At 41.5% G+C, this 17,533-nt stretch overlaps 1 protein-coding gene across 1 annotated transcript in view; it reads right to left on the bottom strand.

The window, feature by feature from the left end:
• The window catches only part of Htt (huntingtin), a 140,664-nt gene that overhangs the window by 85,811 nt on the left and 37,320 nt on the right, over positions 1–17,533 (bottom strand). Inside the window, exons 7-16 of the mRNA XM_059275738.1 lie at positions 16,791–16,932; positions 15,259–15,437; positions 13,368–13,572; positions 12,206–12,253; positions 8,792–8,872; positions 6,997–7,337; positions 1,864–1,990; positions 1,509–1,627; positions 553–664; positions 228–365 (exon numbers count right to left, since the gene is read on the bottom strand). Coding sequence (XP_059131721.1) covers positions 228–365; positions 553–664; positions 1,509–1,627; positions 1,864–1,990; positions 6,997–7,337; positions 8,792–8,872; positions 12,206–12,253; positions 13,368–13,572; positions 15,259–15,437; positions 16,791–16,932 — 1,492 coding nt within the window. The remainder of the gene's footprint in view (positions 1–227; positions 366–552; positions 665–1,508; positions 1,628–1,863; positions 1,991–6,996; positions 7,338–8,791; positions 8,873–12,205; positions 12,254–13,367; positions 13,573–15,258; positions 15,438–16,790; positions 16,933–17,533) is intronic.

Here is a 17,533-nt window from a genome sequence, read left to right as displayed (position 1 = left end):
CATTCCTAGATTTCTATTTTACGACTTGAGTGCTTCCACTACACACATAGCATCTAAGGGAGTCATGAGACTAAGAACATGACCATGTGCACATCTGGAGAACTCCAACACAGCTGAAACACACAAGTTAACTAGAAACATTCACTGCCCTAAGACAAAAGAAGGCAAGACTGTGAGATAGCTTAAGTACTGATTAACTCGGAGAAAGAAGTGAACTTTCAACATACCAGCACTTTCCATGGAGTCAAGAGGTACTTTATACAGTTTGCTGAAGAAAGATTCTGGATGAAGGGCCACGGCCGCACCAATACAGCTGAGGGCCAGGGCTTTCACACTGACCCTCACATCTCTGTCTGGAACCAGTGCTGCAAAGGAACCACCCAGACCCCTTCAGCCTTTTCCAATAAACAAAATCCACCCCTCTCATTTCCTCCTCCTCTCACCAACTAATGGAAAGTAAAGCTTACCCAATAACAAGGTGCCAACAGACCACCTAACTGACATCTAAACCCCTGAGCATCCCCTGACTCTGCAGCTACTCTGCGTGCTTACCTTTCTTTTCCCCAGTTAACAAAAAGGAAGCAGATAAAAGGCGGACACAATGGACCAGAGGAGCAGAATCATCATCATTAGGCTGTCCTATGTCACCTTTGATTCGGCAAGGCTAGAAGAGAGAAGTAAACATTTGATTCACTAGTTCAGTCAACAAAATGAACCACACCAGGGTGCTAGGGACAGAGATGCCCATACTTAGTCACCTCCATGCCTGATCTCAAAAAAACACAGTTGGAACCCTAAAATATAGGGCCACAGGGCTGTGGCAAGAGTCAAGCTTAGTATGGAGCAGGTGCACTGGGCAGGAAGGTGTTAAAACACAGCATTCAGGAAATGCTCTTCACATTGGCAAGCCACAAGTGGCTACTGAATATGAAAAGATACTACGAGTTCCAGGCCAGTCAAAGCTATATAGTGAGAACCTGTCTCAAAGCACAAACACACAAACAAAAAGACAGAGGCAAAAGAAAAAGCCAGAAAAGCCCAAAGGTTGGAAGGATATAACAGAAAACTGGAGGGCACTCTCAAAGGATACTATTTTGACTGATGGGATTAAATGACGAAAATGCATTCCTGACTTCAAGGAATTTAAAGTTCACTGTAAATACAGTAATGTGAATATAAAACAAACAACACAGAGAGATGTTTTCAACAGTTGAGTAAACAAAACCAAGAACTGCTGCAAAGCTCTGCACAAGCCTCAAAGAAATGATACAGGCAGGGAAGGGCTCAGCACAGGCTACAACCGCAGGGGGAACTCTCAGGAAGTAGACCTGAGGCACCTGTTAAGAACATGGGTCCCCCTGGAGAGGAAAAAAAAGACAGAGGCCTGGGAGTGTCCAGGGTTTCTAGGGAAATAAGCCCAGAATTGGGATAGGAACAAAGGAGAAGAGCAGAAGCCAGGGAAATTCCAACCCCTCGCACACAAGCTAGCTCCTGTCCATGTAGCTCACCTTGCTTTCTGGGTCACTCGCTTCAGCAACTTCATCTCTTGAGACAACCTTATCTATACTGCTGTCAGAAGGCTGCCTGCTATGACCCATTCTCTCCAACAAGTGTGCCTGCTGAAGGGCTTTAAAAATAGAAATCACGAGTGAGTGACAAGTTTGCAATCAAAGTATGTGTGTATGTACACAAAGATAACATGAAGGTATAGGATTTAAATCAAAGTCTGATTATACCTAAATTACCATTTTCGGCTGCCATTTAATAGCTCAAAAAAAAAATGATACTGAAAAGTTTCTTCTTGGAAGTAAAGATAAAGATGTCTAAGGCTGAAAACATTTCCATCCTATAAAGTGAACTTACCCAGAGAAGAGTTTCTGAAGACATCCGAGACTTCACTGGACAGAACACCTGAAGCCTCCTCCTCGTCCTCCTCCTGTGGCTGTCCTATCTGCATGCCTAAATACTGGCTGTCAGCACCATCTAACACCTGCACAGATGAAGGGGAACTGTCAGGGGCAAGCCCTCCAACATGAAGGAAAACCCACCAACAGAGCAGAGCTTTTAACTTTTTATTTATTCTTTGTGGCTTTCACATCATGCATCTTGATCACATTCATCTCCCCATTTCTTCATATCCACCCTCTACCCTTGCAACTTCCTCTCCCCGCCCACCCGCCCATCCCCCCACCTCCCTAAAAAATAAAAGTTAAGAGAAAGGAAAGGAGGAAGGAAGGAAGGAAGGAAGGAAGGAAGGAAGGAAGGAAGGAAGGAAAAAAATCTGGATGTGGAAGCTGTAGTGTGACAGTGAGTCACAGTTTACCCTTTAGTATATATATCTTTACTTGCAAGTGTTCATTGCAAAGAATCACTGGTCTGGTTTGAGGCCTCTGGTTTCTGCTACATGTACCATTGATAGTGGGCTCACATCGGGACTCCTCTTGGACATCCTGTTGTTGCCCTGTGTCATGGATATCCTACAGCTTTGGATGTGCAAAACCAGCCCCTTCACATGCTCCAGCAGATAGGGTGGATGTTGGGGTGGACCAACTCATAGCCCTGGTTCTGGGCCTAGGTGATTGCAGGGTTGGTTAGCCTGCCAGATCTCCCCCATCCTCACCACCAGGGTGAGCTCTCCAGCATTGCCCTGGCTGTTTCACCCTAGACAGCAAGGAACAAGGGGCAGGGTCTAGCTCTCCTATCTTCACACCCTCAAGGTGAGGGTCAGAAATAGCTCTCCTGTTCTCATGACCTCAGGAAGGGCCAGCTCACACACCTGCCACAGGTGGTGTCGCGGGGTGGGGGTGGGGGTATCTCTCCCTCACTCATGCTACCTTATGGCAGATGAGGGGTGAGACCAGATCTCCCACACTCATGTTCTCAGGGTTGGCTCACCAGAGCTGTTTATGTGCACAGAATTCAAAGACCATGTTGCATCAGTGGCACACACAGAACCCGAAGGGCAATTACTTATTCAATACCCATAGGAAAATGCATGTGTAAAAGCAACAAGCAAGAGCTCTTCACTGCTCAGAAAAGCTTTGCTGTGGAATGTTATCTGGGCATGACACAGCCGCTGTGCTCTTGAACACTAAGCATCTATGATTACATACACCAGGCTTGTATAAGACAGGCAATTAACACTCTGGGGGCAGGTTTGTGGAACCTTGCTCCTTCTTAAGGATACTAATGATGGTAGGGATAAACACATTCATGCTTCAGTGGGATAGATGATGGTTATAAGCTGCCCATACTCTGGTAGGGAGCCCTTCGCTCATGCTTCTCTAAGCAGCTCCAATTAAACTAACTGATTTGTCAAACTACACTTAGGCAGAATCATTACTTTGGTTTGTCATTGGTGTCCTATCTGGGGTAAACAGACATTTGTTTGTCTCCCCAGGGAAAGGTCACACAACAAACTTTTACAGCTGTAAAAATTCTAAAGAAATTTCACTCTGTAAACTTTTTTTGATATTAAAAAAAATCTTTTCAGAAAAAGGACATGAGAGGAGTTAGGCAGAAAGGTGAGGGATACACATCCAAATACATGTATGGAAGTCTCAAAGAATAGTTTTTGTGTGGGTTTTTTTTTTGTTTCTTTTTTGTTTTTTTTTTTGTCTTCATAGACAAATTTTCCGGTAAGTTAGAAACAAAGACAAGGCTTTTAGACAAGACTATAACAATAGGTTATCTCCACTAAATTTATAAATACTTCATATTGTCCAGCCATGAACCTGGAGCAGATTCTGTGGCAAAAAGTTCCTGGACAAAACAGCAATGTGGAACCAATGAGAACTCAAGGATGTGGAGAAAAGAGGATACCATATCCTAGAGCCACAATATCTTAGGACATCTTTAGCCCTTAGATAGCCATTTATTATCTTCTCTTTATGACTTGAAATCTTTGTTTTATTTTGTTTTGTTTCGAGAGAAAGAGTTTTTATATATAACTCTGGCTGCCCTAGAACTTGCTTTGTAGACCAGGGTGGCCTTGAACTCAGCTACAACTGCCTCTGCCTTCCAAGTACTGAGATTAAAGGTGTGTGCCACCACTCCTGACTTACATACCATCTTTTAACCCTTAAGAATTCTTTAGTTTCCACTAATTGAGTGAGATCTCCCCACTTTACTCTAATTGCCTATCTGAGTTACCTATCAATGTATTTGAAAGATGTCTTGATTTATGAATTTCTTTTTCCTGTTATTATAAAGACTTCATTCACCAAGCTGTCATTACACCGGAACACAGAAACTAGAGTAACCTGAATCTGTGTTCTTGGGCCACAGTCACTAATATTTGGCTTCAGAATAAACTTACTCTTACCCTCTTTGAGGTGAGAGCTGTATTTCTGTATTAACAATCCCATATTGCAGAATGTTTCATATCCATTTGACATGTCTTGTGTAATTTACCTGAAAAACTGAGCAATGACTACTGGGAAGATGGCTCGGTGGGTACAGTGCTCAACTGTGCAACCACGAAGACCTGAGTTCAGGTCGCTAGCACCTAAGTAAAACCAGGTGTAATAATATGCATCTGTCACCCCAGCTCTAGGGGTTGGGATGAAGTGGGTACCAGAAGTTTGTTGACCAGCCAGGCTAGCTAAAAAGGTGATCTCCAGGTTCAGTATGAGATCCTGTCTCAAACAGAAAGGTACAGGGGGGCTGGGGAGACAGCTCAGTAGATAGCGGCGCTTGCTCTGCAAGCATGAGGACCTAAATTCAAAACCGCAGGACGTGTAAAAATCCAGGCATGGTTGCACAAGCCTAGAAACCTCAGCACTGGGGTCAGGGATAGGTAGAGATAGATAGGTCCTGCAATCTCATTGGCCAGCCAGCCAAAGGAAAACCGTGAGCTTCTAGTTCACTGAGAGACACTGCCTCAAGGCAAGGAGGCAGAAAGTGAGAGAGGTTGATACCTGTCATACTGGCTCTGCCTCTGCTTATGCATGCATAGGGATGCATACCTGCACACTCATGCATGCACTACACACATACAACATACACCATACACACACAAATAATTTTTCTGTATCATAAAAACATATTCCAAATTTTCAATAAAAGATAATCTATATAATCAAGGATAACTAAAAATAAATATCTTCTCTTGAATGGGGTTTACCCAAACTCTCTAAAAACAGATCAACTTCTCAGCAGGTAAGGTGAGCAATTTCACTGGCATCATTAGGAACATCTATTGACCACCTGGAGAGGCAGAACCAGGTCAGATATTTGCAGTCGTGTGCGAGCTCGCCCACGCAGAGTGAGTGCATACATGTGGAGGCCAGAGGTCAATGACATGTGTCTTCTTCAGTTGCTCTCTATTTTTGAGACAAGGTCTCTCTCTGAGCCTGGAGCTCACCCATTTGGGATAGACTGGTTAGCCAGCAAGCCCCTGTCTCTACCTTTCCAGTGCTGGGATTACAAGTGTGCGATCACAAAGCCCAGCTTTTAACATGGGTATTGAGGATTCAAATTTATGCTTGCATGGAAGCAATTTACTGTAGCCATCTTCTCAGTTCCTATGGTCACAACACACTCACTTCTGACTTGAATTCAGTGTTTTATATGTAGTCTAGTATCTTATTTATATTTCAGAAATGCTGGGTACAATATAAAATTTAGAAACAAGTCAAAATATCCTGCCATAGTCTTAATGAAATATATTCTACACTAGCTGACATTTAATTATATACACTTAAAATTGAATATAAAAACTATTCTACTTTTAGGTGTATAGCCAAAAGAATTGAAAGCAAGGTCTTAGAGATATTTTGTAGATCCTTGTTCACAATGCCATTATTCACACTCGTTAAAATGTGAAGGTAGAAACCCTGTCTCGAGGGAAAAAAAAAAAAAGTGAAGGTAACCCAAATGTTCACTGACAGATGGAAGGATAAGCAAAATGTGATCTATCCATACAATGGAATGTTATTCAGCCTTTACAAAATGGGGAAATTCTCACACATGCTACACAGAGAGCATTGTGTTAAGTAAGCCAGTCATATAAGGATAAATACTACATGATAAGCATACTGCATAAGAAACCTACAGTCATCAAACTTGGATTGCCAAAACACACAACAATAGTTTCAAGAGGAGTACAAAAGCCTTACAGAGGGCAAGGTTTCAGAAGATGGAGAGTTAACGGAGGGGTACGGTGGTGATTCAACCACTGTTTAAATATATTTAATACCACTGAACTAACTGTACACTGAAAAATGGATAAGAAGATTTTGTTATATGTTACTTTACTACACTAAGAAGAAGAAGAAGAGGAGGAGGAAGAGGAGAAAGAGGAAGAGAAGAAAATAGCAAATCAGAATGTAGACCAGGTGTGGATCATGCGCACATTCCCAACAATCCAACTGAGGCAGATCTCAAATTTAAGGCCAGCCTAGGCTAGGACCCTGTTTCAGAAATACAAAACAAAAACAAACTGACAAGCAAGCATTAAAAAACCCCACAACTCTGCACACATTTTGCAACAAACTTTCTGATTGTACAATCAGATGTACTGATCTTTGAGATGAAAGATCTACAAACTCAGATGTCACAGAGACAGAAATATGTGCTACTCTAAAATGGAATGTGGTGTAAGCACGGTGAAAGGTCAAAAAGTGCTAAAAAATAATACACAGTATTAATATTAACAACCACATTTCATTAAGACCACAAATGTTTACAATTAACAAGCTCCTTGAAGATTTTAAAGTAGCTATTGAACCAGGTCCAACCAGGTATTAAAGATATGTCAAATGTACAAGACGAACATAAGTAACTTGACTTTGACCTCCATGGTTCAATACAAAAGATACTAGGCAATTTTTTTCAAGTTCTTTGTTAACCATCTGAGCTGGGGGCCACTGTACTATTAATGCAGAGTAATGAAGAAAAATGAGAAGGAGGGTCCATGTGTGGGCATCTAGGAATGAGCTCAAGAGGACAAAAGGGTCCAATGCAGAAGAAGCAGGGCACCCTCCACCCACTCACAATTTCAGAACTGTCGGAAGGAGTCACAGCTGAATCAGGCCCTTCAGTGGTGGTCTGAGAGCTGTCACTGATGGGTGAGGAGGCCTGGGTCCCATCATTCAGGTCCATGGCAGGGTCAGATGGGACGGCACTGAACTGGCTGGAGCTGTGGCTCAAGATGTCCTCCTCATCCCCATCAGTAGCAGCACTGGTCAAGTCACAGCCCGACAAATCCACAGAGTCTGCTTGAAGTGTGTGCTGGGACCGTGGCTGCTCAGTGATGATGTCATGACCTACAGAACCAGGAGTGGAGACACCGGAAGAAGCAGCAAGCTCTCCACCAATCTCACTCTTCACAGAGGCTAAAGACACAAAGAAACTATTTGTCAAATGTCCAGAAGAAACAGTAGACAGAAATCAAAGCTACACAAAATGACAAAAAGTTCACTGTATTGAATGTTCTAACTAGGAAACAGCCTGGAGCATAGTGAAGAAAAGAGCGAGCAGCACAGCAGAGCTGGCTGGAACAAGCAGACTTCTTACGGCTGCAAATATTCTCAAATGTGTCCATCACAAACCTCAAGTCCAAGTTCTTAAGCCACTCTAAAGCCACACACGGGATGTGTGTAACTCAGACAGCTGCGTCAGGGACACAAGGGAACTCCCAGAAACTCTAAACAAGCCACCACAGAACCAACAGTGAATGCACATCCCTTTAGTGTTGGCCTGCCTTCTTCCAAGTCCTGTTCATCTCTCTCCAGGCCTACCCTTCAACAGGATAAACACACTCCACATTTTCCCAGTTTAATTTTGAAATTCCCACTTACAAACTATACCGTGTGAGATTAAACTCACTCAGTGCCCATTCTATAACCCAATATTTAACATTTGTTCATCCTTAAATGTCTGGAAGGACTTAAAAAGAAAGTGGTAGATTTGCATTGCAGGAAATGAAAGGTGCTGATGGTTGGGAACAGTAGATTGTAACAATAAAAGGGCATGCTTTTAGAAAGCATGGCTTTTTATGAAATAAAACATTAATTATGAACACAAAATCTTCAAAAAACATGAACAAGGTATGAGCAGTGGCCTGGTAAAGGCAACTGGGTCACAGGCAATTGAGTTTTATACTCATCTTGGCAGGCCAAAGTTCTTGTTCTGTTGACTTTTTTATCTTGTAAGTGGGGGTGGGGGTGGGGGGGCACTGACATTCTTAGGTTATCCTTCCCAAGTATCCCGGTCTTGTTTTTATTTACCTAAAAGTAAACATAACCAAAGCTGTTGGCATTTTATATAGTTATTAGTATCTTAAGACAATACCTGTGTTTTATAAAGTACACAAATAATTTTACATAACTACTTGCAAGGATGGTTAATCAACTTTTGAATAGCCTAAAACAAGAAAAGCCCATAGCCACACACATTGAACGTTACAAAAACAGCTGAATTATAAAGCCCACTTTCAGGCTGGAGAGATGGCTCAGTGGTTAAGAGGACCAGCTACTCTTCCAGAGGATCCTTGTTCAATTCCCAGCACCCACATGGCAGCTTGCACCTGTCTGTAACTCCAGTTCCAGGGCTTCTGATACCCTCACACAGATATAAATGCAGGCAGGCAAAACACCAATGAGCATTAAAATAAATTATATATTTTAAAAAGTCAGATTTTAATTAAAAAAAAAAAAAAAAGGTCACTTTCTGAGCAAGCCACCTCTGCCCCACAATGGCATCTGTAGGCTGAGGTGCCGAAAGGGGCATGAGAGGGTAGGTGGTGAATGAAGGCTGACACTGGCTGCTCAGGGACAGTGACAACTACCTGCAAAGGCTGAGCTGCTGACATCTGACCTGGACTCCGAGTCATCTTCCAAGGCTTCTTCTTCTCCTAAGAGCACTTTGCCTAGAAATAATAAAACAATATTACTATTTAATTTTGCTAAAAATAAGAGGGTTTTTTTTTTTCATCAAATAGTCAGGGAAATAGTCAGGCATGGTGATATACACTTTTAGTCCCAGCACTCAGGAAGCAGAAAACTATGAGTTTGAGGACAATCTGGTCTATACAGCAAGTTTTAGGCCAACTAAGGCTACATAGTGAGACTGTGTCTCACAAAACAAACAAAAATAAAAAAACATACATTCTAAATTGGAAATCACAGGCATATTTAATTTACCCTCATACAATTTATCCATCATGTGTTTTATATTACTACAACATTAAAGAATGAAAAGAGAATAACATTTAGAACACTATAAAGCCAGTAAATCTAGAGAAAAGGAGGCAGAAGTAATGACTACTGAACTATATCACAAAGTAATTTTTTATTGATTTTAATTGCTGTTACAGTTAAATAATTTATTATTACTTAATGAATGAGTAGCTTATGGCTGAAAAGGTGCAATTCTATCAATCAGCCCTTGGAATATCCATGTTCTATCTCTACTGGCAAATAAAAACTTGAATATCAAACTCTTACATATAAATAAGTCACTTTCATTTTATTATCTTTTTATATTCTAGACTATAGCTAAGAATTGGGAGGACAAATATTTTCTTGCAAAGTTTTTAAAATATATTTCATAGTTTATGTTTAAAATTGTATTAGAAGGAAAAATCAGCTTGTGTCTTTTGGTTATATTAGACACAAACAGCGCTGAACACCGCCACTATGGTTTGATCCTGATTGTCAGCTGGACTGAACTGAGACATGCCTAAGAGACTTTCAGAGAGGACTGACTGACTAAGAGGGAAGACAGGTGCTCAGTGTGGGTAGCACTGCTCACATTTTGAAATAACGAATTAAGAATGAGGAACAGGTATATCCTCCTCCTTTCTGGTTGCTGTGAAGTGAGCTGCTCTACCACACCTCCCCTGCCATGATGGACCAAGACTCTGAGACTGTGGCCAAAAACAAATCTTTCTCCTGAAGTCGTTTGTATCAGTTACTTTGTCACACTGAGGGAACTAAAACAGATCCTATAAAATTGCAGCTTTAAAGGCACAAGCTAATTAGCAAAGAGAACACAAATCTACGAAAAATCAACATAGCAACTTGACAAAAATACTAACAGAGCCTGTCATTAACAGAACATGTAGTTTATGAAATCAAATTAAGACTTAAGAACAGTGAATTTGGATGTTAGTAAAGCAGCTTCTACCCTCCAAGTCAGTAGCTGATGACTATGTTCTGGGAAGAGGTCCCTAGAGTAGATTACTTGAAGACATAAAAGACCTGCCAGGAGCTGGAGAGATGGCTCAGTGGTTAAGAGCACTAGTTGCTCTTCCAGAGGACCTGGGTTCAATTCCCAGTCCACTGTAATTCCAATCCCAAAGGATCTGGCACCCTCACATAGACATGCATGCAGGCAAAACACTAATGCACTACAAATAAATGAATGAATGAATGAATGAATGAATGAATGAATGGAAGGCTGCCAACAGAGAAGAGGCTCCTGGCCATCCCTGACCTTAGCTGAAGCCTACATGCTCCACAACTCTGCTTTCATCTATCTTCCTTCTGGTAGATAAGGCTTGTCTTAGTTTTATATATATAAAAACACCATGACCAAAAGTAACTTGGGAAAAATGAGGGAAATGAGGGCAGGAACTGAAGTGGAGATCCTGGAGGAGTGCAGCTTACTGGCCTGCTTAGTCTGCTTTCTTATAGCACCCAGGACCACCAGTCCAGGGATGGCACTGCCCACTGTGAGCGGGACCTTTCTGTATCATCAATCAAGGAAAGACACCACTGGCTTGCCCACAGGCCAGTCTGGTGAGATATGTTCTCAAGGTTCTTTCTTCCAAAATGACTCTACTTTGTGTCAAGTTGGCAGAAAAACTAGCCAGCACAACACTTTAACAAAGATTCTTCCAGTTACAACAAGAAGTTTTAAAATCACTGGTCTAAATAAAAAATTATCAGATTGAGGAAATAGTAGGAAGCAGAACTCATCTCAATAATATCACTTTGTCACCATCTCTGGACAATGTAACTATGGAATAAGTTATCAGAGTGACTTCATCAAGTATCCCTAGATCTCCCCTAGTTTAAGAATAGAGAGTAACATTTCTTAGAATTCTTAGGGACTTTAAACATTTGCAGTGCTTTCTAAAATCTCAGTTAAGTGTTTCATACTATGCTGACTCAAACATTCTGCTTTCTTTTTAAGAGTCGAGGTCTTGCCATGTAGCCCAAATGACGCCTGCCTCAGCCTCTAGGTGTGTGCTATAATATCTGCTCCCCAATTCTTCAAGTAAATGGTCCCTTAATTCAGTGGGGACTAGAATGTTATTCCAGTTAAGAACTCATTCAAAAATGAAGTGTGCTGTAATCCCAGCAGTTAGGAAAGAGAGGCAAGAAGATTTTGAGTTCAAGGACAGCTTGCACTAAAAAATGAGGCCCTATGTAGGGAAAAAATAACAACACACACCTCATTTAATATGGCAAATAATGCTCAAATGCTCAAATTATGACACAGAAAACAAATATATCTTTTAAGATTTTAAAATAAAAATGACAGCAATTCTTTCCCATGGACATCCATAATGTATAAGAAAATGGCTCCTGCTACAAAGTGGGCATGTGTATAAAGCTATCAGGTCATATCAGAAACACTGTAATAAAAATAAACAGGTCAGAGCATTCATATGTGCTGGGCAGTAGCAGCACACACCTTTAATCCCAGCACTTGGGAGGCAGAGGCAGGTGCAGCTCTGTGAGTTCGAGGCCAGCCTGCTCTACAGAGCAAGTTCCAGGACAGCCAGGGCTGTTACACAGAGAAACTCTGTCTCAAAAAAAAAAAAAAAAAAAAAAAAAAGGTGACGTTACCTTTATAAAATAGTGTTACATTCTCTAAAGCAGTACTGAGCTCACCTGCATCTTTAAGATTTCACTGGAAAACAGCCAGACAAAGCAGCTCACTCATTAGATCACTGTTCTTTGGGGGCCACAAGGCAGGGAAACAGCTGTAAGAGCCTATGGCTCACAAGGTTAAAGTATTTACTCTCTGGTCCATTGCAGGAAGTTTGCTGACTTTTGACCTCAAACATTAGAAATTATGATAAACAATTCTGATATAAACAACTTTTAAATGACAGAAAACTTCAGATTCCAGCAGTATTCACATACACACTCACTCTCCTGGGAGGAAATAAAAGCAGAGTCTAATGTGTTATGCAAACACAGAAACTGTAGTTCCAGTCAACACAAAACTCAGATTTTGAAATAATCACCTTTTTGCTTTCTTGAGAGAACAGGGCTGCACGAGGAACCCCCTCCAGCTGTAAATCACAGGAAGTGACAGAAGAAAGTAAGATAACAAGCTGCTAAAATCTCAAGAAAAATCCTCAAAGAGCTTGACTCAAATCCTAAAATGCGGAACATAGACATATTTACCTAAGACATGCTTAAACACCACGGTGTCACACTTAAAATGTGAAAATTACACTCATGTTCAAATTCAGGGTTCTAAAGCTATAATCAAAATTTCAAAAGAGCTCATATACATTACATTCTAAAAGCAAAATTAAAACTATAAGATCTTACATTATTTGGTTAACCAGCAGTCAGATATAAGCTTCCACTGGAAACAGTTACTAGAGTTTTTTGATATTTCTGTTCACTGGTTGTACAACATGCTTTCCACAAAAATAAGAATTCATTAGTGCCAAGGACAACAGAAAAACATTTCCTGCTCATCGTCCAGGCAAACATTTAAGGCCACAATCTGATTTCCCAGGCAGAACATCTCTAGTATGAAGCTACAGTTAAGTCTAGGTCCTCAATGTGCATACTGTGGCAGCCATGGCAAGCTAGGGTCTGCAGAATGTATCAAAGCCTGCTAAATGCCAAGCCACTTCTGGAGGCTGGCATGTACAAATTCCTATCTGTCCCACCATCCTAGGGTAGCTCCTATCAGACAGGGCAGGCTGCCACTGCTTATTCTAGGGCCAAACTCTTTGAGCATCTAGAAGAACAGAGAGCAGGCTAGAGAGGTATCTGCAAAGATTGGGAATGGAAAGGGTTCTCTAAAATCAGGATCCAAGGAGAAAAAAAATGCTAAATTCCCAAAAAAGACATAAAAATCTATCCCTAAAGATTCATCCCTGACAATCAAACATGAAAGTCCTGGAAATACTCTGCCTGATATTTCTACTTCAATGCAGGTGACAAGCCAGGAAGCCAGGAGACCAGGCTTTAAAGGTGTGGCCTCATTCTGTCATCTAACTTTCTAAACTGTAGATTTATTTGCAAAAGAAGAAGGACGCCTACATTGTAAGTTTGGGGAAGGAAATTAGGCATGGATGGCTTAGCATGCACAGCCCCATAAAGCAGCAGAAGGGAACAAGTGTCAGTTAGTGCACAGCTGGTTAGAGGACCTTGCTGAGAACGCACCTAAAAGTTCCACAATGCTCCCGCTTCGGCCTCGGCCCCTGTCCTCCTCTTGAACCACAGTGAGCTGCCCAAGACCACCTGGTGTGGTCAGTGCCTGCAGCAGCTCAGGGGGAGGGGTTCGGAAGAGCTGCTGCAAGAGCTCCAGAGCCCCTGTCACCACATTGTGGTCTTGGTGCTGCGTGTGATGCAAAGTCAGTTCATAAACCTAGAGTAGAAACACAGGTCTTCAGTTGTGTTTAAAATGCATTTCAGATTTTACTTTGTTTTCACTGGCTTTTGTTGGCAAAGCTGTGCCTTAATTTTTCCCTCTAAAGACCTCTTTATCACTTTTAGGGTCATTATTGTCCACTATATTTTCTGAATTCCCATGATTTTTTCATTATTTTTCATTTCATCATATTAACTCCTTGGAAACACATAGAGTACTTCCTCTAGGCAGCAGTATGCCAACTCAGGATCTTCATTTCCCAAAACTGATGAGTAGGAAAGAGAATAAAATCAATAGACACTGCTGTGGAAGCAGGTGGGGACATTCAACCATCAGAAATACGGTTCTGAAAGCCAGGGAGCAAATAGCTAGAAATTTTAAGGATGTCATTCAGATTTTCTTGGTGTTTTTAATATTACACTATACTACAGAAACAATGAGTTTGTCAGTTTTCTCTTTAAAGTAACTAGGGGAAAAGAGCCCACAGGTCTAAATCATAATTTCAGATAACACGTAACTTTACAGTAAAAATATATCCTGAGAAATTTCAACCATACCTATAAAATCACTATTTAAAATTCACACTTCACTTGCATCCTGCATTTTTCCTAGCAAAGTCTGCCAACTCTATCATTAGTTGGTATAAAACAAAAATAAAATAAAAACCATACATTTCTTTTTTGAAAGTCAGTGTAAAAGAATAAAAAACAAAGAGTAACAGCTTCCCAGGAAGTTGCCTTTAAACTTTGACATTATCTTCTCTTCTCATGCTACCTGCACGCACACACACACACACACACACACACACACACACACACACACCCTAAATCTTGACTGGCAGACTGCTAGCTACAGCCACATCTGGCTTTATACTTGCTTTCCACTCTCCATTTTGGATTTTTTCAGACCTGGTCTCATCATGTAGCTACGGATAGCTTGGACTTCCTATAAGGCTAGGTATGTAGTGAACTTGTACTTGTCTCGGCATCCCAAGTAATGGGGTCACAGGCATACACTGCTGTGCCTTGATTCTGTGCCTGCTTCTGTGGATGAAGTCTCACTGGAATTCAAAGGCTACATGTGGCTTTTACTCTACAACACTAGAGGGGGTTCAGTGAAGATGGCTGGACACACAAAGAAACTACATACTCTCCGACCCTTTGTGGAAGACACGTAGGGCCCCTGCTTTAGGCAAACAGCTCATATCTGGTCTCTGGAGCTACATCCCCGACTCCTCGGGAGTGAGGAGGAGCACACTATCACCCATCGCACTTCTTTCTGCCCTAACACTTACAGAAACATGCTCCTTCCAAGGAGCACATTTCCTACACTTAGGACTACTATGCAACACTAAATCTGATAGTAGCACTGCTTAGAAATTTGGTCTAAAAATTTAAAATACATCTTATTAAGTATACATAAAATTATTCACTATGAAGCCTATTAAAGTTACTTAAAAAGAAAAGTTTTCTATTACTATGAAGAGCTGTATTCACCTGCCCCCACCCCACCCTATTATTTTTTGAGACAAGACAACAGTGACATAGTACTTCCACTTTACTCCTGACCAGGCTGACAAACAGGCCACAGACTACAGGTCAACCCCAAAAGTCCTGCCACATGTACACATTATTTGGTCTTTGGGTGGCTCTCATGTAAGTGCAGGGTTAAAGTCACCCTTACCTGGACAAGCTGCTCTGTAGAAGGAGAGACTTCCATTTCTTTCCGGGTCACCCCAAAGCTGCCTTTTAGACTTGTGTCCTTGACCTGCTGCTGGAGCAAGGGCACTAGACACCTCAATGTGAGCAGCACACCGAGGATCAGGAGAGTGGAATGTTCTTCCTCCACGGGAACCAGCAGACCTGCAAAGGCAGCCAAAGGAGCTTAACAGCCAGTCCACTGTTGGAGAATATTATTTTAACTAGGCAAAGATGTTTTACACTTGTTTATGGTGCAGAATATTACTTCAACTGTGTAAAGGTGTGTTACTCTTGTCTGTGCTGCATTTGTTTAACAATGTAAGGATGTGTGTTTAATTATGTAAAGGTATGTTGTATCTGTTTCACCTTGCCTGCCTCAGGTACCTGATTGGCCAACCAATTGCTAGGCAGAGAAAGGACAGGTGGGGCTGCCAGGCAGAGTGAATAAATAGGAGGAGAAATCTAGGCTCAAGAAGAACAGGAAGAACGAGAGAGGAGGAGAGAATGAGCGACACGCCCAGGACAAGAAGCCAGGCAGAGGCCACCCAGCAGACATGAAAAGCAGTGAAAGAAAGTAAGACATACAGAAGAAAGAAAGGTAAAAAGCCGGAGACAAAAGGTAGATAAAAAGAAACACGTTAATTTAAGTTAAAAGAGCTCTCCAGGGGCTGGAGAGATGGCTTAGCAGTTAAGAGCTTCCAGGGGACTCAGGTTCAATTCCCAGCACCCACATGGCAGCTCACAACTGTAACTCCAGTTTCAACGGACCTGACACTCATGGAAAAACATCAATGCACATAAAAATAAAAAAATAAACAAAAATAAATAAGCTAAGGCTGAGCATTCAAAACTAATTTAATAAGTCTTCATGTCATGATTTGGGAGCTGGCTGGTGGCTCAAAAGAAAAAGACTGATACAGTCCACTGCTCAGAGAACCACAGTACACACTAGTAAAAAGGGAGACCTACAAGAGTACCTTATTGTAAGCCTGGCAGTTAGAGGGAAGGATGGCATAAGCAAGATTAGGAAACAAGGGCTATGTGTATACCCAGATCAAGGAGCAGCATGGCAGCATAAACATGCCTTAGCTTGGCAAGACCCTTACAGGAAATGGAACTGTATTTCAAAGTCAGATAGTCGTAGCAAATGTCCACATGGCCACTTCAGCAGGATTTGCTAGTGTCGATTTTGATTTTGACAACAGCCAAAAATGAAAGGGAAAATGTTTGTTTCCCTAGATTACCCACAGAGGGCCAAAGCATACAGCCTCAGGCCTCATGAACAGAAGGCCAGGCCAGGAAGGTGAGGAGGATTATACATGCCAAGGTGGGTGTCCTAGGGCACAGCTATAGCTGAAAAGTCACCGAGACCATCTATGGACTTGTAGCATCCCCTACAAAATTCACATTTAGCAGTCAGCAGCTGTGAATGGCCTAGTCCAGATGCCAAGGTTAGTGTAGTTTAAAAGATTGAGCACATGCTAAGACTGGGTCACTTGACCCTTTCTCTCTTACCTAGGAGCACATTTAGGAGCCAATTGTAGAAATACTGTGTCCTCCTAGAGTGTTGGCAGATGCTCACTGCTGAGCCAGCTGCTGTCCGTCGGACAGTGGGAGAGCTTGACTTCAGATTTGCTATGAAAGCTTTCAACAGAACCTGTAAAAGCAAAATCCAAGATGAAAGCCAAAGCTCCTGTGAGCTATGACACATTTCACAGAACTCCAAATCTTGTAGAACATAAACTGTGACAAACTGACACATTTTTCATAGACAAAAGGAAATATCCCAAATTTGCAGTAGTCAGTGTTTATCAATACAATCTATTTACTTCTTTATAAAATGCATTAGATAGGCTATGAGATGTTCCAATGGTAAAAGCACTTGTAGCCAAAGCTGATGGCCCAAGTTCAATCCCCAGAATTCACATGGTAGAAGAGAACCTACTTGCATGCATCCACAGGAATAAGTGCTCACATACACACATCAACCAATGTTTAAATATTGCATCAGGAATGTGCTAATTGTGAATGGCAGTCTCAGTATCTATAGGTTTATTCATAGTATTCAAGGACAGAGGTGATAATAACACTATATAAAATAAAGTTAAAAAAAACTTGACAATAATAAGGAAAAAGCACTGGACAACTACAGTAATAATCTGGCCTAAGAATCACCTGCAGAAGTGCCTCTGCTGTACTAAAGTGTCCCCCCAAGACTGGCACCTCTGTGAGTGGAAGGCTGTAGCTAACAGACATGA

This window comes from Peromyscus eremicus, chromosome 10 (genome assembly GCF_949786415.1).
Source record: "Peromyscus eremicus chromosome 10, PerEre_H2_v1, whole genome shotgun sequence".
Classification (NCBI taxonomy): Eukaryota; Metazoa; Chordata; class Mammalia; order Rodentia; family Cricetidae; genus Peromyscus; species Peromyscus eremicus.
Note: the sequence above shows the minus strand (reverse complement) of the source record. Positions and strands in the feature narration are given on the sequence as shown.